We start from the raw sequence: 25,290 nt of genomic DNA, 5'->3' as shown, positions 1-25,290 counted from the left end.
TGATCTTCCCCAGAACATATTCCCCTACCCCGCACACAGTCAGATCAGATTGGTCTTCTCAAAAATCCCCTTCCAAATCCCGCTGTTTGTCCTCATTATAAATTAGTGCAGGATCATCCTTTATTTTTCCTTTCCTTGTCTTTATATATCTATGTTAACACAGGGTTAACCACAGCCAGCAATGACAAATAGAGCATTATTCTGCCCAGACTGAGATTTCAGGCAGTGCAGTATTGGTGCATCTCGTCAAGGTTTGCTCTGGCCACCTGAGTGCTTCTTACCTGGAGCAGAGAGGCTGTGTGCCACTCACTCGGGGTCTGCAAAAAGCCCTTCTTTCACCAGTGGCTCCCTGCGTTGCACATCCATTTAGAGCTTCATAACACCACTTCTGCTGACTTTATCTTATGCTTCTGAGCACTTGAAAAAGGCCAGGATTGGCACAAGCCCTGCATGGCCAAAATTAATCCCATTCTACCAAAGAGGTGGAAATAACTTTACCATGTGTGTGGTAAAGCTGGCCTCTGCACAGCATGAGTGGGACCAGGGGGTTTTCAGGCCAGTCAGACAAGATTCTGGTTATACGATCCTATATGGAGTATTTTAAAAGGAAAAATGCTATATAGCAAAGATGTCCCCGTGGCTAGTTTTAGATTCCCTGAACTTAAATGTTGACTTGGATGGAATGATTTACCTTCTAATACTGGCATAGGGCTCACTTAGAGAGAAGACCTGCCGTGCTGTCCTTGTATCTACTTCTGATCCCAATCTGTAGCTATCTAGGATTTGGTTAAACTGTGAGTATGGTGACAGACATGCATAGCTGGTAGGTAGGGTGGGGGTACTTGGCTGTTGGCATCTTCATGCATTTGTGGAGGGCTCAGGCCAGTCCCTGTTGCCTGAAACCAGACTAGCAAGCAGCCTTGGTCACTCAGGATTTTGTGCTGGGCTGGACTCCCGACCATCTGCATCTAAAGATGCTCTGGCCACTGGAGGGCCCTTTGTGGGCAGCGTGCTTCGGCTACCTAGCCCTACTGTGCCCTCTGCCCTGCACACTGGTTTCTTTGGCTTCCATCGGATCCCTGCCTCTCTGGAGGCTGGATGTGCCTACCAGAGCCCTACCAGAGCCCTCTCCACCCAGTTTTTCCTAAAACCTTGCAAAATCCACAGTGTTTTTGATGCATAATAAATATTGTTTTGTTGTTCACAAAAGAGAACGGGGTCTGGGGAACTTCAGGCAGAAGCCGACAGCACTGCACAGGGCAGGGCAAGATTCCCATCCCTAGGGATGAGGACTAGAGCCCTCCTATGACTAGTGCCCTCCAGGACTAGTGCCCTGCCTATGACTGCTCTGCCCTGTGGGACCCTTGCAGCCCCTAGCCCTGAGGCACACGAGGTCTGGGCAGCAGGGAGGCTCAGCTCACAGCCCTTCCTCGCACCAGGTACCACCAGCAGCGTGGCTCTGACCACCCTATGGAGCTCAGCAGCATTTCGTTTGGGAGGAGCTAATGGGAGCAGCACAGGCTTCAGCCTGTCCTTGTGTCCAGGCACTCAACAGGAAAATGAGGCGAACAGAACAGTGCTGCAACAGGGCGCAGAGCATCCTTGGCCCTGGATGCTGATTTCCTCTTTGTCTGGCAGTGGTCTGGGCTTGCAACACACAGACAGAAGTATCTGCAGGTAGCGAAGCAGTGCTTGTTAATTGCAGTCGTTAATGGCATTGAGCCTCTGTGAGAAATCTCTGCCTAACTGAGCTGATGCTTAATGCCAGGCCCCATTTTCAGCTTACCCCAATTTGAGAAACCGTGCATGTTAGTGGAGAGCAAAGCAAATGGGGACAGATACGAACAGATGGCTTTCAAGACCACAAGAGTTATATTTGTCAAAGGTATATCTTATTTTTATTGCTATTTTTTGTTATTTTTATTATTATTATTTCCTTTTCTCAGCCATCCCATAATTCATATTTTATGTTCTGAGGACCTCAGACACTTGGATGTATAAGTACTGGGAGAGTTCTGCTTCAGAGTTGTTAGATGTCTGCAATAGCTGGCTTGAAATCATTGCAGACACTGTGCACCTGTGCCTCCAGAATATGGCCCTTTATTTCACAATGTCTGTCTCACTAATACATATGGAAACATCAGGTGTTTATTGGTGCCACAAACTATGTTTGATATGTCTCATCACAACAGATTGACTTGCAGTACCAGAGACATGGGACCAATTAGCTGATCAAAGGTTTCAGTTCTGAATATAGCTGTGCAACATGGGTGCCAGTTTTAAACAGAAGAGGTGAACAATTCAAAGTACCTCCCAATTATTCTAAACAGTATTTTTTGCAACATAAGCCAGAGAGACAGTAGGGCACTTAGGAACGTGCTTTATTTTATGGTTCTTAATAATTGCTCTGAAATCACACCTTGGGGCATATGAGCCTCTTTCAATTCAAAACCAGAGTCTTCAGCTCACAAATGAATACAGTTTCCGGCATCACAAGTGACTTTGTGAAAAGAACTGAAGGAATAAATAGAAATGTCCTTTCAAAGTGTTCTGCAGTATTCCATGCTAGGTACTGTAGCAACAATTATCTGATCGCTTTGAGCTGTACTCATGCCATGCCATGTCTGAGGCACACATCATTGCTGTCCTCTACCAGAAAGTCCCAAATTTCCACCCATGATTCAGCGCTCACAAACACATGCTCTCCTTGCTGTCTGGACCTGGAGAGGTCACCTAATGTTTTATGAATGTTCCAGCTTTGGGCAGTGCCATTTCTAGTGCCTATGAGAGAAAAATGAATGAGCCGAGGTCCTTCTGGTGAGGAGAGCCTGCTCTTGCCATAGGGGCAGTTTGGTGACAGAGGACACAACTTCCCAAAGGTAACACTGTAATTTCCCCATCTCTTGCCTGAGGCCACTTATGTGGCCAGAAACTGTAGATGTAGCCTGTTCTGGTTGCTGGTGACCTTGCACATAGCAGGGGGTTGAAACGAGCTGTTCACTGTGGTACCTGGGCCATTCTATGATTCTGTTTTTCCTAACAGAAAGTGCTGTCAGCATTGATGTCTGCTTGTGGCTGCCTCCTGGCTGGCCACATTTCAGCAAAGCAGAAAAGCACCCTTCTCCTTCCTCAGCATAATGAGCAGGACTTACTGTAAGATACTTTGGGATTCTAAGCTGGTAGGTGTCAGGAACAATTAGTCCAGTTCTCTCTGGTAGTTTCCTGACCACCTCCAAGTGCCCTGCATGCTCCCTGTGCCCTGTGGCAGCCTCTGTGGGCACAGCACTTACATGTGGACTGGTGTCTGTGGGGCTCCTTTGGAAGGAAGGCTGGGCCAGCTGTGTCACCGAGGGTCACGCCAAGGCAGCCACAGGCAGACACACACGTGGAATTCATGCAGCAGCCACTGACCTATTTGCAATGTGAAGGAAATCACCACTGTGGAAGTGTGTCCAATTCCAGAATTTTCTAGGGCCAATGGCTTCTTGCTAACTTGTTAGTTAAAAAAATAGAAGGAAACGTTCCAACATGGATGGAATTAAACGGTGCAGCAAACAGACGTGGTGTTTTCTCCATTCTCTTTCAGACAAGAAACACAGAGTTATTCTTATATTCTGTGTTTCTTGTTACAGACAGACAATTACCCCAATGGTTTTTTCTTTGCATTGGACCCTTTCTCTCAATCTCCACAGCTTTTCCAATAGGGCTGCTGGAGCTGAAATACAGGCATGGATTTAGCAAGCAGAAAATCCTAAGCCTTTCTGTAGGGATTAAACAATTTAGGCTTTCACAGCAGGTTGGGATAAGGCAGCGTAAGGAAAGCCCTGAATCTACCTAAACTGTTTCCATGCAGTTTTCAGTCTGTGCTCCACAGATTCTTACAAGCCTGCAGAGTACTTTGAAGATATCTCCAAAAAGTATCTAAGAAAAATAAGCCCATTATCACTAAGCTTAAAATCACTGCAGAGGAGGCCAGAAAACTGTAAGAAAATTACTGGGGGGTCTACCAGTTTTTAGAAGTTGAAAACCATTGTTTGTGTTACAAAATGTGTGGTGGGACAGCTTCTTCTGGGAACAAAAGCAGTGAATTTGGGGTCCATGTTTGCCAGTAAAGAGGCAGACTGGTTCAAAGTTGGACTCCAATGTGTCTGCACAGAGAATTGATTCAAAATAATCCAAAAATTCAAGGTTTGAAGTGATGTGAGAAAAGGAACTAACACAGGAGGCTGCATGCTGATAAAAACCAGCCAGCCCAGACACAACATTAAAGGGTGCCCTGATATTCTAGCTACAGGCACCTACAAACACTACGTTAGGCTGCATTAATTACTGACTTACACAAGAATAAATTTGGGAAAGAAAAGGAGATGAAGATTAGAGCATTATCAGCAGCTGTTTTTTCCTGCCATTGTTTCCTTTGCTAATGTTGCTGCTCACTAAAATTATGTAGTTGGCTAGAGCTGGGCTTTTGAAAAGACTGAAATGAATGATAAGATGGTGCCAAAAGAAAAACTCCCTGTGTTCCTCTGTGTTCCTATAACAATGACTGGGCTGCTTGCAGTTCAAATTATTTTAAAAGGAAAAAAATCAGAGAGATGTTATGCTGGCACCATTAATGCCTCCTGTGTCATCCTGGGTAGGGAATGCAGGACATTTGCTCAGCGATGTAGATGTGCGAGTGTGTGTATGCAGTGTCCCACCCTGAGGAACAGCAGGGGGCCATCCCAGAACATGCACATTAGCTGGGCTGATCTGTCTAAAGCCTTGTTCAGTGATTAAGTTGTCTGAGAGGTGCTACAGTATTGTGGCTCCAGCAGCATCCATACTCCTGGGGTCCTTCAGGCCGATGATGAAACTGTTGGTTCTCCTGGCCCCATGGACCAGGGAGAGCACTTTGACTTTATTCACTTCGTTGCCCCTGGCTACAAGACATTCAATATCTTCTTCAGGAAATTCACCTGTAGGGATTTTAAAAGAGGTGTTTGTAACTGAAACCACTGCTGCCCTTGATGCAAAGCTCTGTCTTAACCCTGTTGAGATCTTCAGGGTGTATGAAACTGCCTGTGTCCCAGACTGGGTGAGCCGAGGCTGAGGACGTCCAGCCCTCACCACCCCGAGCACATCCTCAGCAGCAGAGACTGCTCAGAGCTGGGCAATGTTCTGTGCAGGGAAGGAAAGGAGAAGATCCAGAATATCATTTAAATATGTGGAAAACTGTCCTCTCTGAAAAGGGAAAAAGACACTGCTGGCACCCATCCTACTTATTCTGTTCACCGAACAAAGGACGGTCTTTACTCTGAAGAACTCCGTTACAAATAACAGTATTAAAAGCCATTCATCAGCATAAGATGCTAAGCAACTCAAAACAACACAAGCTGGCAAATGACAAACTTTGTCAATTAGAATATGATAAACCCTGGGCTGTTTGCTCTTCTGTTCTTATTTTGTTTACTTGGTGTGTTTTAATTTCCATATGAATAGGAGTGCCTGAGGATATGGAGCAGGGGAAACAGATTGACAAATCCGGCAGACACATAGAAAGACTACAATGATAAACACTGTAGATGTATCTTAACATCATCTTGTTGATATCAAATGTCCAAATCTACAAATCAGGAGCTTTTGAAGTTCTGGCCTTGTTTTTAGTTCCATTTTAGTTTTCAAGCCCGTGGGTCACACTTCATAGCCATCTTTACATTTTCCTCCTGAACAAGAAGGCTTAGAAAGTTTGCTATTTTTTGTGTGCAAAATAAGAACTAAATTTCACTTACAGTTCATTCTGGTAAGATAGGGATCTTTGTGAAGAACACCCAATAGACGAAGTATTGCAGTAACAAGGACAAGAGCCGACAGTGCACTTTCAACTGTATCAGCACTGCTGCTGAGTTTCCAGCCTTGTCCTGCACCTTGCCTGCTCTACATCTACTGGGATTCGAGAATGGAAAGTGAAATGAAAGTATTTATGGCAGTAGTTATATAGTGCGTGAATATTTCCTAGCTTTTGGGACCTGTTTGGGTAAAGATATGATTGCAATATATATATATTTTTAAATTTCGATGTCCACAGTGATATAATATCAGATCAGCTGAACGGTTTTCAGGAAAGGACAAAAGTGCTGCCTGGAGGTGGGCTGGGGACAGAGAAGCACCTAAAAGAATTTGGACAGGTGGTGGTGGGGAGGCGAGGGAGCGCTCCCCAGATGACAGCATGGCTCAGCACGGTCTCCAAGCTTTGAAGAAGGCAGGCTGCCACTTTCTGTCTGCCCCAAAACCTCTGCGCCCACCAAGGATCCTACAGCTCGGTGAACTGTGCACTGGGCTGTCTCATTTCCACAGCAGCGTTCCAAGGAAGTGCTGCCACTCTCCTACATGCGCCAAGCTCGCAGGCTGCACCGCACCCTCTGCCCATACTCACTGTCAACCTGCAAAGTGTTGGACTGAAGCTGTGGGTGAAGACGACCAAGAGACAAACTTTCACTCAGATTCTTGTTGAATGCTAACACGTTTACCAAGACCTGCAAGAGAATAAAAGACCCCAAGTCATAAAAATGTAAAGAGAACAGGAAAAGTGAACTTCCTGAGCATCCTCCTTATTTGTGGCTCCAAGATCTGCAAATGCAACAGGCAAAGAAGAACTTTTCGCCAAACTGCATGAACAAAGGCAGGTTTTCACAAAGTGAAGAGCACCTTGAAGTACTGCCTGTATGTTGTTGTTGGAAAAGCAGTACATTTCAGGCTCACGTGGGCAATTTGTCACACAGTTCCTGCTAAATTAGGAGAGTTTTAAGTCCAGAACATGATATAATCTCTAAAAGTATATTTCTCTAGGCCACAATATCAGCATGCAACTTCTAACAAAGCATAAGGAAGTAATGGTTGGCTTTAATTTTGCCCTGGATTACGCCTTCCAAGAGATAAGGAAGACAGAAGCCAAATTTATTTTTAATAACGTGGTACTGTTGTGCAAATAATGAAGCTACTGGCACTTGCTTCACTCAGTTACAAATTATTACAACAGAGGAGCTCCCCAGTATATAGTGAAAGCTGAGCAGGGGGAAATATAATCTGGACATGCTAACAGGCATTTTTCATGTGGTAGAAAGAGCTCCCAGAGGCACACAGCCCAGATCATCAGGATGGAAAGCTTGCGCTGCAGGAGGGGATGCTGCTCAGTACTGAACCCAGCAGCTGCATGAGGAGGTGGGCATCTGGACACAGCACTGACCTGAACGATGCCGCTCAAGGCTTTGTCCCCACTGTTAGCCCCCAGACTCAGGTACGTCCCACACATCCCCTCTGATGGCCTTACGATGGTGGGCAACAAGAAAGACAGGGGTCGTTTCCGAGGCTGAATGAGATTTTGCTGTAGAAAAGATGTATCAAAAACATTCATCGAGGAGTTGTGCAGGTTAACTACTTACTCCTTCTGCTGGAGCCAGCAATTGCACCTGCGCAGTTTTATAATGCTGTTATTGTCACTGCTGTCATCTTGCTCTATGAAGTTATCAGGACCCAGCCTGTTTCATGTCCTCAAAGCTCTTTTACAGAAGACATACAGAGCCATTTACCCACTCCTAATGTACCAACACAGAGAACTGGGAGTTTTGAAATATATGGCAAGAAGACTCAACAAGGCAGAGCTAGATGCTACCAGGACCAGTCTGTAATTGTTTCTTTGAAAGACCTGAAGATTTTTCTTTTACCATTTATTACTTTAAAATCTGCAGAGCAATAATTCATAATGAGTTATTAATTCAAGTCCCTAGAGGACAATTGTTCTAAAGTGCATCTGGGCTACAGGAAAAACAGTTACCTAACACACACATCTGTGCTATGCTATTTGATAACACCGCTCATGTAGTGAAAAGACAGGAGCTTTCTATAGACAGTTCTCTCTGAGTTACTAATAAGCCACCAAATAACCCCACCACTGTGGAGACGAGAATGCAATTAATACGAATAGTGCAGGCAGCTCAGACAAAGGATTTGTTGTACTGCTCATTACCGGCCTGGGAATGGAGTGGTTCGTTGTTGTGTTTTGCCAGGAGAAGTCCAACATCTGGCTGTTCAGGAGCACTCCAGAGGGTGTCATTATTCCACTGCCAAACGGACGATTCAAAGAACTGAAAAGAAATGAGAAGAAATCTCATACCGTTTTTCACAGTGTACACATTGAGGCCTTCAGTGATGTGATTTTCTGTCCCGTCTTGGCTTGACAGAAAGTCAGCCATGCTTTTTGAAGCTGTGCACAGTGGAAGTCTCCGTGTATTTAAGAACAGCACTGTAACCAGGTGAATGACAGAGGATCAATCCCTCCTTGCGCTCAAGGATTCCCCCTAGGTGGTGGGTCTGCCTTCATGCTGCCAAATTCATCTGGAACCTCTATAGGGAGCAGAGTGCGGCCAGTTGAGACACGTGAGAGCCACAGGCAGAGCTGGTAGGGCTGCACAACATGGATCAAACACCTTGGGACCTTCCCAGCTCCACCCCAGCTTCTCCACTCCTCCTGTTGCAGAACTAATGGCTGGAGCAACCCCACAGGGGCCGGGGAGTTTGGGAATGCCATTCTTACAGTCAGGATCCACACAACGTGTAGTCTCAAGTGACTACAGATCTCTCCTAGGAAAGTGCAGCCTCTTCCCATCAGGTCTCTGGAGGAAGGCTGTGGGCTGCCCCAGCATGCTGGACACGGCTTTGGGCTGGTTTGTATGGGAGTGAAGCCCACGCTCCACCCAACAGCACTCTGGGTCTGGCTCTGTCCTGCCCTGCTGAACCTGCTTTCTTCTCTCTGCTCCCACCCTCTGAGTTTTTTTGTGAAGCAAATTGTGAAGCAAATTGTGAAGCAAATCCCTTACCTTAGGACTGCAACAATGAAGTCGTCAGGTCCCATGACAAGAACCTGGCTGGCAGCAGGTCCGCTCTCCACAGAGAAGTGAGGCAGGCGGAGATCCGAAGAGAAGGGCTGGGAATCATTTATCAGCTGGCGCAGGGAATCAGCTTCTGATTTACTTCAGCAATGAGGAAGGGAAAGAGAAAAGAAGGTGGTGAGTGTAGGAGGCCGAATGTCTCTTGGTCTCCTGGTGGGGGATTCATTTATGCAGCTGCAGGATTGCTCCCCTGCACTGCAGGCAGGGAACCACCCCACTCAGCCAGTGGAAGGACACAAGGAGGCTCTCCCACAGCCACCAACCTCCCAGGCTCTACCCATGGGTGTGAACTCCACCCTGGAAGACGAGAGGTGTCAGCACTGGCTGAGTGCCAGTTCCCTGCATGCAGAGGAGGGTGAGACAGATTGGCTGACCCCCGAGATGGAAAACTTAGAGAGGTCAGAAAGTGGGAGGAACCCTCCAGAAAAGCAGGAACTCTGTGTGAGGACATCTTGTGTTTCATCTCCACAGCCCTGTGGTATCAGCTGTGATCCTTGTGGGTGAGTGAGCCCAAGGTCTGAGCTTTCCTCAGTAAAACAGAAATAGAAAAAACTCAGGTTTCCTTGTGTGCAGGAAAGAGGAAACCCAGGAATGATACCCAGACCACACACCTTGCAACCACCAACGTGCCATCAGCCTCAGACCTACCTCAACATCCCTTCTGCAGCATGAACGATGGACGCATCATCGGATGGGTCTCCCAAGTTGCTGGCTAGGCTCAGAGCTATTTTTAATGTCTAAATTGAACACACAAAGAAGGAAACACAGAACATCATTTAGGTGGTACTGGAAATATCATTTCTGATACACCAAACAGGAGGTACCTGCTCTGCCAGCATGTTGTCCAAAGCCTATGAACTCTAATATGGAGATGGGAACCAGAGGGGGTCAGATTTTCATGGCAAACTGCACGCAGGGGGAAGGCAAATGCATCAAGTAGCATTTGTGTACAGTCCACCTTCCAGGTGGGGTTTTCCAGTTGGTTTAGCCCAGCAATGGTTCAGTAGTATTACAAGCTGACAGATGGGGTTACCAGCATGCTACTTTCTTTCTATTTCTGTTCCTGAATGGTCACCACAACAGAAGAGATGACACCAAATCCCGGTGCAAAAATGGGTCCTGGGCTTGCTGTTATGTCTGGAATGGCACGAGACTGTCAGTTTTCAGGTCATGCCATTTTCATCCAAGTTTCAAAAGAGCTCATTTGCATTTTGATATGTCAAAATCAACAACCAGTCTTGATATGCTGTACTTTATCTTCTGATGTACAATTCAGAGCATGATTAACTTCTGGACAAGGTGGTGTTTCTGTGAAATCATGACCACCACAGCATAGGTAGGATGTACAAGCAGCTTGGTGGCTTCCTTGAAACAAATGGAGCCGATGTCTAACCCATGGGCTCCGGTTAAAGACATCGTGGTCACTGCTGTTCCAGGGCTGACTTAGCACTGAATCTCAGCAATGTGATCAGCTTTGCAATCCTGGGAAGTCAAGATTATGTGTGTCCTGAAGTGAATGCCCTTTACCTAGAGGCTGCTGCTCCTCACCTGTGACATGATAACTAGTGAGTGAAACTCTTCATCAGGTGTAAATGCAGAACAAAAGATTCATTTAAAGCTCCCTGAAGAGTACTCAAAATAACTTTTCTGAGTCATCCTTCTCACTCTCTTCATAGCTCTAGCAGCATGTAAAACCCCCAGCTGCTGTATTTTTGTTAAGGCAGTAACTTTCCTGTGCTGTGCAAGGTGCCCTCTGCAAGAGCTTCTGTAGCAGAAAAGGTGAAAGAAATCAGTGGAATGCCATTAGATGTTGTAGGATCATTCTCACATACAGAAAGTTGGCAAAAGCCACAGTCTGATCTTCTGAAAAGGCTCTGCTTAAGCTCGAAAGAGCTCAGCTAAGCAGGGAGCTCCAGCATCGCACCTACCTGAGGCAGCAGCACAGCTCACATTTACACCTTAGCAGTCTATTTGCTCATTCTCCTCTGGGAATCACCTACAAACATTTTTGTACAACCAAGGAATAAATGAATCATCCTCTAGCAGCACAACAAAGTCATCCAAATGCTGACCCTCCTCTTACCTCTGCAATCCAGTGCAAGACATTCCCCCTGGGTGCTAGATTTGTGATGTTAAAGCCCTCAAGGATATTCAGTGCTGTGATCAGAGCAGGACCTGCATGTGGAGGTGGGGGACTCAAGACAAGATGACCTGTGAGGAGAAGAAACTTCCTGAACACATCTGGTGCATCAGTTGCAGTAGGGAACTGCAGGGCTTTTCTGCAGATGCTGTCACACTGTCACCTCCTGTCAGGTGAAGTGTGTGACAGTGGGTCAGGCAGCGATATTTACCTCGATATATTGTGTGCACAGGATTCCCCACTGTAACACTGTAATTGCTGAAGTCTTCCTCCACCAAGACTCCTCCGTAGTTTTGGACCTGAGTAGGAGAACAAGGCTGAGAAAGCTGGGTTGAGGCTCCTGCTGGCCTGGGTGAGCAATCACCACATTGTTAAGCAACTAACATGAGATTCCTGAGCCATGTTCTACAGAATCCCCTGAAAATGTGTACTTTCATGGCCTTGGCAGCTTGGCTCACCCTTCACCAGCACTGGAAAGCTATGCAGTTTATCTTCAACAGCCCACTCACCCCATGGCTGCCTGCAGAAGTTCTGCCTACCCACTGGGAGGTGACAAGCACTGCCTTGCAGCCTTTCTGCCCCTGGGTGGCAAGGATGAATACGCTGAAGGTTATGGAGTGTCGGAATGCTGCCAGGAAGGACACTGGGTGCAGCAGATCTCCACTAAGAGAAATCTTTAACTCCCAATTTCCATCCTATTTTTGATTAATTCATATGATAAGGGAGGATTGCTGTACCATTGACCTTCCCCTAAAACTTCTTCCCTAGGCTGGTAATTTTCATGTGTGCAGTAAAGGTGGGTAATTCCATCTACTGCAGGTCCTCAGTTCTTGAATTATGATGGAGATATGTTAGAGCCATCATAACAGCACTGTGCTGGTCTTAAAAACCCCTTGGCACAGGTACTGCTCTCAGTCAGTGCACAGGTGTTACTGCGTTCAGAGCACTCCCTGCAGAGCACTACTCTGTGCCTGTGCATTCCCACCTCATGATTGAAACAAAGGGCTGCGTGCTTGAGTGATTTCTCCACCTCTCCCTTGGCTGAAACAATAAACACTGTGAAGCTGATGTGGGAAGCCAGAACTTTGCTTTGCAACCGAATCTAGAATAGCACACCTGATCCCAGAGTTTGCTGGGCTCTTTGTGCTGCAGCCCCAGAGCTGGCACTTCCCTGCACCGCCAGCCTGGGACGTCTGCTATTCCTCATTCTCCACCTCTGCTGTTGTCCATGTGAGACAACAGAAAAGGTATCCTAACACACAGTTCATGTCTAAGAATTGAGCTGAATAAGCCCATCCCAGACTACTAAAAATACACTGAAGGAGCATCACTTGAACAACAGTGGCCAGGAGAAATGGTGCCACCAGCCACCCTGACTGCAGCTACCTAGGTATAAAAGCAGACTTCCAGTACTGACTACATGAAAGGGCTCTTAACATGCTAGTAAACATTCGTATAGCTGTCACTGTGGCCAGAGCAGGTTGGGTTGTTGTTTGCTTTCTTTTCCATTGCTATATTTTGAGAGCACAACTAGCAGCAGGAGTAGCTAGCAGATGTGGCTCACCTCAGAGATGATCTCCTGGCTCAAGTTTCCGCTGTAGAAGGCTGAAGTCCCTTCTGCACCAACTAGCTCCAAGACAGCTGCGAGGTCCAGGCGCCTCACAAACATGCCAGGCAACAAAGGCTGGCCATCTGGCAGGAAGGTCTCCCGAAACTTGTCAGAGTAGTTCAGGTCTTTAAGCTCACTTGCAGCTTTGGCTGTGGAAGAGAAGGAGAGGGGCAGGGGAGGGACATCCAGAAGCCCCAGGATGCACAAATGTGTAGGGAACCTGGGAGCTTGCTGCTGCCTCTTGCCCTGTTTCCAAACCAAAGAGCCAAAATGCAAGAGATGGATCACACCTCCGCTGCAACAGGGGAGGATCCAAAGAAACCCTGCCACTTTCTCACCGCCCTGACAAAGGGCTCTGGGTTTGCAGTCACTACACACCTCTTGCATACCCCTGCTCTGCCTCGCTCCCACTGCCACCCATTCCCAGCTCCAAAGCACTCTGATTTCCCATGTACAACCACCTAACATGTCCCAAGCCCTGCAAGAAGCCACCCTCACAGTGGTCTCCTTTTTGCTTTGTGCCACCTCGGCTCCCCAGCGTGTGCTCACCCAAATCATGCGTGACATTAAATCCATCCCGGGCAACGGCAGCCACGAGGCCCAGCAGCTGTGACCAGGGGAGCCTGCAAAAGGAGAGCAGCCAAGGAGCCATGTGCCCATGTGGGTGGTGGGGCAGACAGGCTTTCAGCAAGCTGGGTTCAGGGTTGGCGGTGGCCAAAACAAGCACGGGGCTTTTAGTGGGTTGTTTCTTTCCATCAGGATTCATTCCTCCCCAGAGAAAAATGTCAGCGCAAAGATGGGGAAATGGGCACCTCTGGAGCAAAACGTCACATCCCTGAGCAAGTTATTCAGTCTCTCTATTACTCTCTCACTGCTCTATCAGGGCATCAAGCACAAGTGCATTTCTCAGGAACCAGCTAAAGAGAGAGCTGAGAAAGTACGAAAATGCGCAAGAATGTTATTCACATATTTCTGAGAACATGAATTGCCTATCTCATTGGAAAGCATGTGAAAGAATTTCACCGTGTGGAAACTCTGGCCAAGATGAATTATTTTGTTAAATAAAGCAACAAACCTTGGATGTGCTTTTCAGCGTGAGCCTCTAAGTGCCTGTTAGCTGATGGTTTTGACTGGTGGCTGAGGGCATGCTCTGATGGAGAGGGGCTGTGAGGGAGCCCGGGGTACAGCACGTGCAAGGTGGGCTCTTACCTGCCATGCAGCTGGTGCGCACGGTGCATGCCTTGTAGTGTGCCGGGCACTCCAACGAGCAAACCTGGCTGTAGAAAGGGAAGGGAGAAAGAGAAGAGCGAAATGCAAGGCCCCTGGCTACAAGTCAAGGAGCTGTGATTAATGCTCACACAGAAAGTGTTTGGTCTTTAGGAGAGAGGAAGAGGTCTGTGGCAAGACACTAAAGCTGGAAAGAAGTCTTTGGAAGGAACGAGGAAACTTCAACCCCAGTGTCATTCCAATTTGGTCAGGAGAAATAATCCAACTGAATGACATGGGATCTTGTCCTCCCAGATCGCCGCTGCCAGATGATGTTTCGCTCCCTGCCCCAACAGGCCTCTCTGCTCCTCATGCCCTGCAGCCTCCAGGTCTTCTCGAGGTGATACAGGAGGGTTTCCCTTGGCTCCCCATGCTCACAGGGCCCTGGGGCTCCCACGGTGGCCTCCTGTCAGTTCCCTGGGCCTCTCTCACACTGAGAGGCCAATGAGAGGGCCCCCAGCCCGCCCAGCCCTGCTGGAGGGCTCCTCACCTTGGTGTCCTTCAGCAGATCGCCATCCAGCGGGACACCCAGCGGAGCCACCTCACGGAAGTCGATCACCTGGCTCTGGTTCTTCCGGATGTCATGGACCAGCATCACCCCACCCCTGTGTGAGAGTGGGGTCAGACATGGCACCAGCTGTCCCCATTGCCACCACTGCCGTGAAGCCCATGCAAAGAGCAGACCCTCATCAGGGATGAAGCTGATCGGTGCCCGCCAGAATGGCCAGAGGGCCGCTGGCCCTGTTCCACCACCAGGCTGGACTGCATGGGATTTTCTTGCTAATCCTGGCTGGTTTGCAACAAAAGAGGGGGTTGCTTACAACGGAGCAACATCCTACCCAGCCTGGGGGAGCTGTGGGGTGGGTTTGTGCAATGTCCTGCGCCTCCCATAGCTCATAGACACCGGGAGGAGTGGGGAGATGGGGCCAGCTGGGCTGGAGGTTGGGCTTCAGGAAACTTAGGAAACACTTCTTTACAGAAAGGGTAGTTAAACACTGGAATGGGCTCCCCAGGGAGGTGGCTGAGTCACCGTCCCTGGATGTGTTTAAGAGCTGTTTGGATGTGGTGCTCAGGGATATGATTTAGCAGAGGGTTGTTAGAGTTAGGGTACTATGGTTAGGTCTCACTTGATGATCTTTAGGGTCTTTTCCAACCTCAGTAACTCTATGACCCTGCTGGAAGGGCGCATGGGAGCAGCTGGCACCTACCCGCCGATGCCTGAGGTGTGGGGGTTCACCACTCCTGCACAGAGCACTGATGCGATGGCTGCGTCCACCGAGGAGCCTTGCTTGCTGAGCACCTCGATGCCCAGTGCTGTGCAGCGGGCAGCGTCCGTCACCACAGCTCCACGCTGGAAGAGCTGCCAATAGAGAGAGGGTTGTGCCCAGCTCTCCACCCGCGCGGAGCTGCAATTTGAATGCCAGTAAGAGGGCAAGAAACTGAAAAGAGCAAAGCTCTCCCATTCGTGGGTGTGCAGCCAGGTCTGTCCTGCATGTCCCAAGCCAAAACAACCCAAAGCATGCTGCAAAGCCACTGCTTTGTCTTACCTGAGGGTCTCCAAAGTAGATCTGCATGATCAAGGCCACCGTGACCCCCGTGGCAAAGGTGAGGCAGGCGGTGATGATGACGGTCAGCCCGTCCTGCCGGCAGCTGCAGTCTCCAGTGAAGGGGTCCTTGCTGGTCTCACGCAGGGGAGACGCGTCCTGGCTGCCCATCTCTGAGGAGGACGAGGGCAGGCGCTGGAGGCGTGCAGACTTCAGGAAGGAGTCTGGGTCTTTGTGGGCAGCAAGGAGAAAACAAGGATTAGTGATTGAGCAACACAGGGCTCCTGTTGCAGTGTTTACCCAGCACTAGCGTTACACCAAGCCACATCCAGTAGACCTATTACTTTCCCTATTGGTATGAGCCCTTAGTAGACTTTCTGGATCAGGTACCTCTCCGGGTTGTTTTGTTGTTCCTTTCCTTTAGCTCAAACCATCCCAAGATTACTTTCCTGGAGATTAAGAGGGGGAAAAAAATGAACTTTTCCCTATTCATCATTCTTTAGGGGTGGACCCACGATTACTGCCCTGTTTGGATGGGTTCTAACGCAGCACTGACTTGCAAACAGGTCTCAGAAATGCGGTAGAACTGAAGAGGACATTCCAACTCAGAAAGGCAGCAGCCATATCTGGAGCTGCACTTCAGCACTTCAGCAAAAGTCTCAGGCACAGGAAACACATCCACTGGCTCTTGATTGAAGTGGGGGCAGAAAAGAGCAAACCTGCAAATAGTACCACTGTAGGTCCCCCGGCCCTGGCTGCAGGGAAGGCTCTGTGTGAGTCTCTCTGAGATCCAGCAGGGTGCTGAACGCCCAGCCTCACAGTGAACACCATGAGGAGGAGTTTTGCTGGGCAGCAAGCAAAGCTCGGGATGATCAAAAGGTCTGAGACATGCCTTGGCTCTCGGCTCACACTGGCTCTGAGGGGTGTGCTGGCCCAGCACCCTGGGCAGCACAGCATTCCCATCCCTACCAGGCGCCGTACAGCCCCAAGCCAGGAGCTCCCAGGCAAGAAGGTCCAAGCAGGAAGGTCTGCAGCATGCAGTGATGTTCCTGGTGCAGGTGGTGGGGACACCCTGCTGAGGGTTGTCATGGATGTCCCACAGGGCCTTGGGCAATTGCTCAGCTTGCATGACCCCAGTGCTGTGCTTGGACAGCACGGCCATGATTCAGCTGCAGGGGGTCGGTCCGGGCACAGAATGCAAGGAGCATCCCAGCACCAACATGCATCCTCCTTGGCCGTCAGCCCCACCTGGCTGAAGCCGTGAAGGGGCATTTTTATGGTTTTATGTGGGGACCAGCACTGTGGGGACATGGGCCCACCTCAGCTCTGCATGTGCCGTGGTGGGACAGCAGAGGCCGGATCTGCTTGCAGGTGCACGCTGCAGTGAGGGACACTTCTGCCCTCTGAGGTGGCTGTCCCTGTACCCACCAGCACTACGGGGGACAACTGTTAGCAACCTTCCGTGCTGCAGAACCCAAAGGTCTGGATTCCCTGCCCTGGGGCCTGGCAGACAACGTGATGTGAAGCGTGGATGGTTTTTGCAAGACACACACAATGTCAGATGAGTGTGAGGCTCCGCGTGGCAGCAGAGGTGATGCATGCAGCTCTTCCAGACAGCACCTGCAGGACCCCCACGCAGCCCACACGAATCTCCACTCATGCCCCCCATGCAAAAGGACAGAGTTGGCACTGCTCCTGCCCGGCTGCCTGTGCCACCTTCACCTCACCATGTCCAAAGGCAATGGGAAAATGTGGGAAATGGGGTGGCAACAGACAATGGAAACTGTACTCAGTGTTCACAGCACGAGGTCACAGACAAGGTGTAGGCAGTGCTGAGATCCATCTGCAGGCTACGGAACAGCCCGGGAGCAACGTGCATTTGAGCTGTGGGGCCACAGCCAGCGGCCAGGGTGGGAGCAGGCCTTGGTTACAGCACAGCCCAGTGGCAAAGAACTGTGGCCCGGGATGCACACGAGGAAGAACGTAGGGCTGTGGAAACCACCTCGTGGTGGGGTCCCGGGGATGTCATGCAGCGATGGGCTCTGTTGCTTGCAGAAACATGAAATGAATGAGAACAAAAAAACCCAAAAACACAACACACCACGACTCTGGACTATTTACAAGGAAGTAACAAATTAAAAACAGGCAAAAGGTTTTCCACAAGCATAAAAAGACCACCTGACTTTATTAAGGCCATGCATCCGGCAGGGAGGAGCACCGCCTCCTTGCAAAACCCCTCTCGCCCGCCGCTGGCGCGGGCTGTCAGGGCAGCTCCGGCTCGTTTGCGGCAGGAACGCGGAACGTGGGAGCGAGAGGAGAACGCGCGACACACAGCGGCGGCGTGACGGAGCCCCGCGGGACGAGGGGTGGCCGTGGAGCGGCGCTGCCCGGCGCCGCCGGATGGATGGGGGCGGCCCTCGGGGAGACCGCGAACGGACGGGCGGGGCGGCCGCCCTCCAGTGCGGGGGGCCCCGGGATTGCGGGCGCGGCGGGGCCGGGAGCACGCGGGGCCGGGCCGCCGCCCCTCACCCGTGTCCTGCTCGCCCAGGAACGCGTCCTCCTCCTTCCGGGCGCGGAGGCCGCTCTCGGCCGCGCCGCCCGCCTCCTCCTCGGGCAGCCGCGGGAAGCTGGTGATGCTCATGTAGTCCACGGGCGAGTAGGCGCCCAGCGCGCGCTGCCGGCCCCCCGCCGCCTCCTCCTCGGGCGCCGCCATCCCGCCCCGCCGCCCCGCGCCGCCGGAAGGGGCCGGGCCGCGCCGCAGCCTGCGCCGGGGCGGGGCCGTTCCCGGGACGGGGCGGGAGCTGCTCGCCGTCAGCCCGCCGCGCGGCGCTCCGGGTGCGGGGCTCCGCGCTGTGCGGCAGCGCGCCCTTCTGCTCGCGCCCGCCGGCAGACCGAGCGGCACGAGGGCGCTACCGGGAGATAACCGCGCGGCCGGCTGGAATCGCTGCGGGGCTTTGCCACCCTGACGGCAGCTGTTCTAACTGGGGTCTGACAGCACAGGAGAGACCACAACAAACTCCTCTGGCGGGACATCTGCTCCTCTCCTCACAATGAGCTTAGGACAAGGAAAACCTTCCTCGTGCTCCTTCCCGCCAGGGTCTGCTTTTAGATGAGAGCCAAAGCCGCGTTCCCACAGGGCCAAAGCAAGTGAGCCTCCCAGAGCCTGCAAGCAGAACAGCCTCCTCTGAGCAGTCACAGGGAAAACACAAGGATGGGGCCTCCTTATGGAGTCACACGAGTGACAGCTGCAGCTCCCACAGCTCAGCTCTTCCGCACATCGCAGCCCCGTGGCAGCACAGACTCCCAGCAGTTGTTCATTCACCAGCCCTGCGAGAAACCAAGAGCACAGAGCAAGCGCACCCAGGCCTTAATGGACAGCACAGCTCATACAAGAGGCAACGCTTGCTTTACCCTGCTTGTTAAAGCGTGAACGTGAGCATTGGCCACCACTTCCATTACAAATGCTGCTCTCTCCTGAAAGCACAGCAGTCGAGCCTGCAGCACAAGAGACTTAAGAAACCCAAAGAGTTGCTGTCTAAGATACTTACTAAAATTCAGGCCCTTAAAGGAATCTCAGCTTTCCAATATTCTGCAAAACCCCAAAGATCAGAGGATACAGAAGCTGCACAGCTGGTTATCCAGGTGACATTTATTAGAGCATTTCAAGTATACAGTGATTCTCCCAATGGCTGCAAACTGATGCCAGTAGCAAAGAGCGACTAAGAAGTAGCAGGCAATGTAATCATCATGGGAAATTAATGCTCTTAGCTGAAGTAAGAGGAAAGAAAGAAGCAGACTGAAAGGTTGAGCAAGTTTGGGGATGGGGAGGAGCAAATGTAGTTCTTGTTTAAGACCATTTACTTAATTTGGCAACTCACACGTAGCAGAAGCTGCCTCCTATTGCACTGTTCCCTCAGTGTCACAAGGACCTAAGTTACCCAGGGGTGTATTTCCCTGAGTGCAGCCAGCATCATCCCCAGTAAGGAAAAGCCACCTGCATAGGTGGGTCAGTTCTAGAGCCCAGCTCAGCAGCTGGACAATCAGACCCCCAGCTTTGCACAATCACATGCAAGAACCGAGGTGTTGCACTTCCACCAAGAAAGCAGCACAGCCTTTCACCAAGAGCATGCTAAAACCATCGGCTCCTGGCTACAAGGCAGCTTTAGGTCAGGAATCCTTTTGGATAAATGGGCTGTCGTTTATAAAAGCAAGAACCACGTGGCAGCTGGGCTGCAAAGTCCTCTGGCAAAAAACAAGGACGGTGCATTTCTCAGTCAATACTTGTGAAATACAGGTCCTTAAAAATACTTTTAAAGCAGAACTCCTCACCAAAGCATAAAAAGGGCATGGATAGGAAGGAACCGAGCTATGGTGTGACCAACTCAGAGAGCACCTCGCAAACCAGAGGCTACAAATGTTACTGAATCTGCCTGATTCACAAAGTAGTAGTTATACATTTAAGATATTAGCTGCCTTGATGGTGTTGGTCTCCTGCATTTATTAACAAAGAACAGCTGAACTAAAAAAAGCAAACATAAAACCAAATGAAAAAGTAGAATTCAAAGGGAGACCATTCCAAGGGCACCTGCTTAATGACAGCTCCTCAAGACCACTGAGCTCTGAGGTAAGTGCTGGCAATTTCATGGTCAGGCCAGCAAAATGCAGTGGTGTTTCCAAGCCTCCAGAACACATCTTTTAAATTAAACATTCATTAACAAAATTAATCAGCGAGTAAAGCAAACTATGAGAAATTGTACCAACACGGTCTGTTTAATCAAATCAGGTCTGATTACTACAAAACATGCTGAGGGCAGCCACTGAACTCAGCTCCTGGCAGCACAGGGCCTTCCTCCCAGCAGCCTTGCAATTGCTTTTTAAAAACCCATCTGCATAAAGGACAACAATGGAAGACACGTCCGAACATCATGGCAGATTCCAAATACAGGGCATACATACATTAAATTAATGGGTTCAATCTTCAGCACTCAGGAGTTTGGTACAGTTACTGGCTAGAGTCGTAAAGTTGAAAATCAGAACAGTCTTGAACTACTTCCAGGAATTCCAATGGCTTTTTAATAGTTCCAATAATTAACGGGTATATAAAATGGAGCGGGACTGCTTCTCCAGCAGAAGAGGTGGGGCTTTTCCACGCTAATCAAAAGGAACTCGATGGCACTTCCCAGCCTTCCCACCAGTCTGCTAAACATGATGATTTATTAAAACCTTCTTGATTTACTGACGACTGATTTAACAGGCAAAAGCTGCAGACTGTGTCAATCATAGTGGATGGCAGTGTAGAAGATTATCCAAACAACCTGTAGAAAAGAAAGGAAGGAAGGTTGTTTTTGTGCCTCTGGAGAGGGTTTGAACACTGACAACAAGCTTCATGCCTCGCTCTGACAGGGGCAGAATCCCAGCTCTGAGAGTCCATCAGGGAGGCATCGGGACCTCTATGCACCACAAATAGTGCTGTTCATCTCACTTGGCTTCCAGACTTACTAACACAGCTACAAGAAATCCCACCACAGTCCCTCCAGCAATTTAGAAACACCACTGCATCAAATCGTGACCTACAGAAGGGTAGTGATGGTAATCCTGCTCCCCATCAATCCTACTTAGCAGATGTTAGCACATCAGTGCCCCGGCTCTCATGCTTTTCTTCCAGACCCTCAGAAAGTTTACCAACACAATTCACAAACCACCTTATAGAAAGCAAGAGATGTTACCAGAAACAGTGCAAAAGATGTCATGAATCCTTCCTTTGTTAGTTCCCAAGTCCCCCCATACTCTTCCTCATCTATCTGCTGGAAGCTGCTGAAGTAGAGGTACAGAACACCAGCATTGATCAGGCAGAATCTGGAAGAAAGATTAAGAGCTGTCATTTTCCATGGCACATTCCATATGCCACACAGCAACATACAAAACATCAGCAGAGAAGAGGTAAAAGGGAGCACTATCCCTACAGCTTCACACAGGCAGCTCAGTGTCCTCCTAACAAGAGTCCCTCCAGGTCAGTACAATGGGTTTGGATGAGGTTCACCTCACAGAGCACAATGTGCAGCAACTAAGGCTCAGCAGACAGTGATCAGAAGCTGGAATTATCAGCAGATCTGCAAATCCTGCAGATTTTCTTCGGCTGCAGATCAGCAATAGTCCTGCTCCCAACACAGAGTCCCATTTCCTTGCACACACTACTTGATTTTGAGGCTGCCAAAAGGGAAGAGTGTCTGAAGACAATGGAGACAAAAAAAAGTGACCTCCCATTTGTTCTTAGACCCGTTTGGCCTTATATTACCCTAACTTCAGGCTGAGACAACCTGGCAAGTGACAAGTACATGTCCTGGAAAGAAAGCTGCAGGAAGGGCCACACTTGGAAACATGCAGGTTCAAAGACCAGCAGCAAGCTGCAAGCAGCTGCTCAACCACAGAGCAACTGCATGCACGGTTCTGGAAGCTTTTAGTTTTCCAAATGCTACCACGTTGCTTTTATTTCTAACACGTAGCACAGAGGTGGCACATGCACCTGAAGGCACCTTGGGAACAAATGGAAGACTAAGAACAAACACTTCCCAGCTCCTCCTCATCTATTGCCAGGAGCACTTCAGTCTGCATGTAGCTGCTGTCAAAGTGTTGCTGTCCTACAACGCGTTTCCATACGTTCCAAACTTTGGGGTTTTTTAGAGGCACACAGCAACACCCCGTCCATCTCCTTGCCACAGATGGAGCAGATCATTTCATCTTCCTCCAGAGCCGTGAGCTGTTTGTACAGAGGCCTTAATTAAGCCGAGACATTCGCAAACAAGAGACTCCCCAGAACCAACACGGCTTTTCCTGTTACTTCTTTGAAGCCCCCATTTACACACACACAAATAGGACGCTTCACAAGTCAGCTGAGCCTTTTATGCACTCCTTCCACCCCTGCCTTCTTTAATATCGATAAATAAAGAAGAAAGCGTTAGTTCAAGGGGGCAGAAAGGAGCTGACAGAGGCGTTATGGATTGCTTGAGTTTCCTGACAAACAGCAGCCTGGAATGCAGCGCTGGGCTCAGGACACGAGGCAGGCACAGGGGTGGCACCCGGCTGTGTTGACAGCACAGGCTGCAAGCAGACAAGAAGCCAAATCCAAACGCGGGAAGGTTGTGCGGGGCAGAAGAGGCAGGGAGCCTTACATTGCGATGCCCACGAAGCCCTTCAGAGGAACCACCCCCCAGATGACTCCCAGGATAACCGCGATGATCTGTCGGAACCAGTAGATGACATCCAAGAACTCGTCCTGGGGAGACAAAGCAAAGCGGCACTTCACTCGTTAGCAGCAGACAGCGGCCGGGCGGGAACCCGGCACGGCGCGCTCGGCCTCCAGCCGTTACAGGCCGCTCCGAGCCCCGACGGCCCCGACAGCGCCGGCTGCGCGCGGCCTCGACGGAACGGCCGGCCCAGCCCGGCGGAGGCGGATCCCGGGTGCCGCGGGACGAGCGCGGTCCGGCGGCGCTTCCCCGGAGCCGCCCGACGCCGCCCGCCCCGCCCGGCCGCGCACCTTGTCGTGCCAGGCGGAGTCGCTGCGCAGCGCTTTGCCCCACACGGAGCCGCGCGGTCCGGCCCCGCCGCCGTTGGCCACCGCGTGCTGCTGACTCTGCGGCGGCTCCTCCCTGCGCCGCGCGCCGCTCATCCTCCCGCACGGCGGCCCCGCACGGACCCGGAAGCGGCCGCCGCGCGCCGTCACTCACCCGCGCCGGGCGGCCGCCAATCGCCGCTCTGCCGGGTGGCGCGTGACCGAAGCGGGCGCCCCGCCCTCCTACGGCGAGAGAGAGCGGTCAGCGCGGGGCGGGAGCGGGAGGTCCGGCTGTCAGTCAACCGGCGGTCCGGGCTGTCAACCGGCGGCCCTTACGGACACGGCGCCGCTTCGGGCCGTGCGCGGGACCTTCGTGCTCAGCCCTGCGGGGCGACCGGGGCGCTCCGGGGCTCCTTCCCGGCGGAGCGTTTGGAGCTGGGCGGGCTGGATGCCGCCCGGCAGCCAACTGCGGGCACCGCGTGTGCTGCGCGGTCCGGTCATCTCGGAGCCGCTGGGAGAGCCCGCACAGCCCGCACAGCCCTCACAGCCCGCACAGCCCGCACAGCCCACACAGCCCGCACAGCCCACACAGCCCTCACAGCCCGCACAGCCCGCACAGCCCACACAGCCCGCACAGCCCACACAGCCCACACAGCCCACACAGCCCGCACAGCCCTCACAGTCCGCACAGCCCTCACAGCCCGCACAGCCCTCACAGTCCGCACAGCCCACACAGCCCGCACAGCCCTCACAGCCCGCACAGCCCGCACAGCCCGCACAGCCAGGCCTCGCAGCCGGACCCGCCGCCTCTGCCTCAGCCCTGCGCACATCCTTCCCCGGGAGCCGCGCCCTGCCTGCCCGTCTGCGCGCATCCCGCTCGGGGAAGCTCGGCGCTTCGTTCCTGCATTGCAGACGGCGGCTCTCAGGCTCCGCGTCCTTCTGCTGCACGCGCGGCACGTGCTGCACTCAGCAGCTCCAATGTTGCACGGTAGCTGCGGGCCCCCAGCACCGCCCAGCTGTCTGCCAGCCCCCCGACTGTGCGCTCCGAGGCTTTTGCCGCAAGCTGAAGAGGCCGGTCCGAGTCACTGGACTCACGTTGCATTACATGAGGCTGATGTGTGGCAGAAGGGGACTCGTGCTGTGTCTCCCGTAGGAACCTTCACGTGTGACTCCTACCGTGACAAAATTAATTGCTGAGGGCTGCTCTGACCCTGCTTTGCTGCGGCTCCTCAGGCTTTTGGGGCACGGCAGCCCCCTCTGCCTTCACCCTTCAATGAGAGGGGCACTGAGCACAGTGAGGGCCATGTCTGGAGGACGACAGGACTTCGGTCTGTGTCCTTGGTTTGCAAGGAGTCTCAGTGTCTCTGGCTCCGTGCTCCTCCTCGATGCCACTTTGCAGAGGTGGAAGCATTTGTGTGATGATGGGGCACTTGGATTGGGGAGCTGATCTAAAAATGACGTGCTAAAAGACTGCCTGGTTTTACCCCAGCTCCATTCTATGACCCACTGCCCCCAGAGAGAAAACAGTGAAATTATAGCGGGAAAGAATAAGGAAGAGGCAGAAGAAAAGTGAGAGAAGACATGGAGGTAGGAACAGACTCCCTGCTGAGGGACACATTTTGGCAGGGGAGGAGGATGTACAGGGAGCTGGAGGCACTGTGAGAAGGGAAGGTGGGAAAGGCTGGAAGGGAGGAAGAGGAGTGTGTGCCCGGCATCCCAGCTGCAGCCCTTCGTGTGCACCCAGCTGCACAGCGTGAGGAGCTGCCACGTTCACTGCTGCTCCTGGAGCACAACGGCTGCTCGCTGCTGGGAGTTGGGGCTGCCAGGTGCTGCACAGACACCTCTGTGCTCAGTGCGGACACGTGGAAAACTCCTGGGAGCAGCACGGGTCTGCAACTCAGCTCTGCCCCCTGAGATACGTTATTTCCTTTTTTATTCCTCTCTTTTCTTTAAAAGGCAAACTTTTTCGGGAAGGCCCCACGTGGAGCTCAGGCTCGGCACAGACTCTGCACAGCCCCACAGCCAGGCAGCCCTAGGGCGGCTATTCCCGGTGGGAGGGTGAGGGCTGCAGCTCGATGTAAACCACAACTCATGTCAGCTCTTTGTCCCCCTCACCCTCACCCCTCTGCAGGCTGAGTTCTGGCCACGGGGACCCAAGGCAAATCCCCCCGGGTCGCCGTCGGGGCCCCCACGAGCCTTGGGCTGGGGTCACCTCCGGGTGACCCACCTCCATCTCCCTGGACGGCGGCCACGCT

The 25,290-nt window shown here is 51.4% G+C and overlaps 2 protein-coding genes across 3 annotated transcripts; both read right to left on the bottom strand.

Annotated features, from left to right (window-relative positions):
* Positions 1 to 2,365: 2,365 nt before the first annotated feature.
* Positions 2,366 to 18,228, bottom strand: GGT7 (gamma-glutamyltransferase 7). The gene is made up of 15 exons (XM_072350189.1): positions 18,016 to 18,228; positions 15,490 to 15,716; positions 15,151 to 15,302; positions 14,433 to 14,547; positions 13,886 to 13,953; positions 13,226 to 13,299; positions 12,632 to 12,825; positions 11,279 to 11,366; positions 11,011 to 11,138; positions 9,576 to 9,664; positions 8,856 to 9,008; positions 8,006 to 8,123; positions 7,226 to 7,363; positions 6,416 to 6,515; positions 2,366 to 4,958 (listed from the first exon to the last, which is right to left on the bottom strand). The coding sequence occupies exons 1-15, from the start codon at positions 18,197 to 18,199 to the stop codon at positions 4,795 to 4,797; spliced, it is 1,992 nt and encodes a 663-aa protein (XP_072206290.1). The 5' UTR covers positions 18,200 to 18,228; the 3' UTR covers positions 2,366 to 4,794.
* A 1,736-nt stretch (positions 18,229 to 19,964) lies between these two features.
* RAB5IF (RAB5 interacting factor) lies at positions 19,965 to 23,225 on the bottom strand. 2 transcript variants are annotated; one of them, XM_072350358.1, is made up of 4 exons: positions 23,021 to 23,223; positions 22,656 to 22,759; positions 21,213 to 21,342; positions 19,965 to 20,801 (listed from the first exon to the last, which is right to left on the bottom strand). In XM_072350358.1, exons 1-4 carry the CDS (start codon positions 23,150 to 23,152, stop codon positions 20,760 to 20,762), a joined length of 408 nt encoding a protein of 135 aa, XP_072206459.1. In that variant the 5' UTR covers positions 23,153 to 23,223; the 3' UTR covers positions 19,965 to 20,759. The 2 variants fall into 2 exon arrangements, with proteins under 2 accessions (XP_072206459.1, XP_072206460.1); XM_072350359.1 differs by having other exon boundaries at positions 20,622 to 20,824; positions 21,208 to 21,342; positions 23,021 to 23,225.
* Between the last annotated feature and the right edge of the window lie 2,065 nt (positions 23,226 to 25,290).

This window comes from Excalfactoria chinensis, chromosome 15 (genome assembly GCF_039878825.1).
Source record: "Excalfactoria chinensis isolate bCotChi1 chromosome 15, bCotChi1.hap2, whole genome shotgun sequence".
NCBI lineage: Eukaryota > Metazoa > Chordata > Aves > Galliformes > Phasianidae > Excalfactoria > Excalfactoria chinensis.
The sequence above is the reverse complement of the archived record's forward strand: the minus strand, read 5'-3'. Positions and strand labels throughout refer to the sequence as shown.

Coding starts and splice junctions, on each gene's coding strand:
- GGT7 (XM_072350189.1), bottom strand. CDS start 18,199: ATGGCGGCGCCCGAGGAGGAGGCGGCGGGGGGCCGGCAGCGCGCGCTG. Junction 9,665..11,010: donor TCTTGCACTGGATTGCAGAG/GTAAGAGGAGGG, acceptor TGTTCAATTTAG/ACATTAAAAATAGCTCTGAG. Junction 6,516..7,225: donor CCTTGAGCGGCATCGTTCAG/GTCAGTGCTGTG, acceptor ATTCTCTTGCAG/GTCTTGGTAAACGTGTTAGC.
- RAB5IF (XM_072350359.1), bottom strand. CDS start 23,152: ATGAGCGGCGCGCGGCGCAGGGAGGAGCCGCCGCAGAGTCAGCAGCAC. Junction 21,343..22,655: donor GGCTTCGTGGGCATCGCAAT/GTAAGGCTCCCT, acceptor TCTTTCTTCCAG/ATTCTGCCTGATCAATGCTG. Junction 20,825..21,207: donor TTTGCACTGTTTCTGGTAAC/ATCTCTTGCTTT, acceptor CACAAAAACAAC/CTTCCTTCCTTTCTTTTCTA.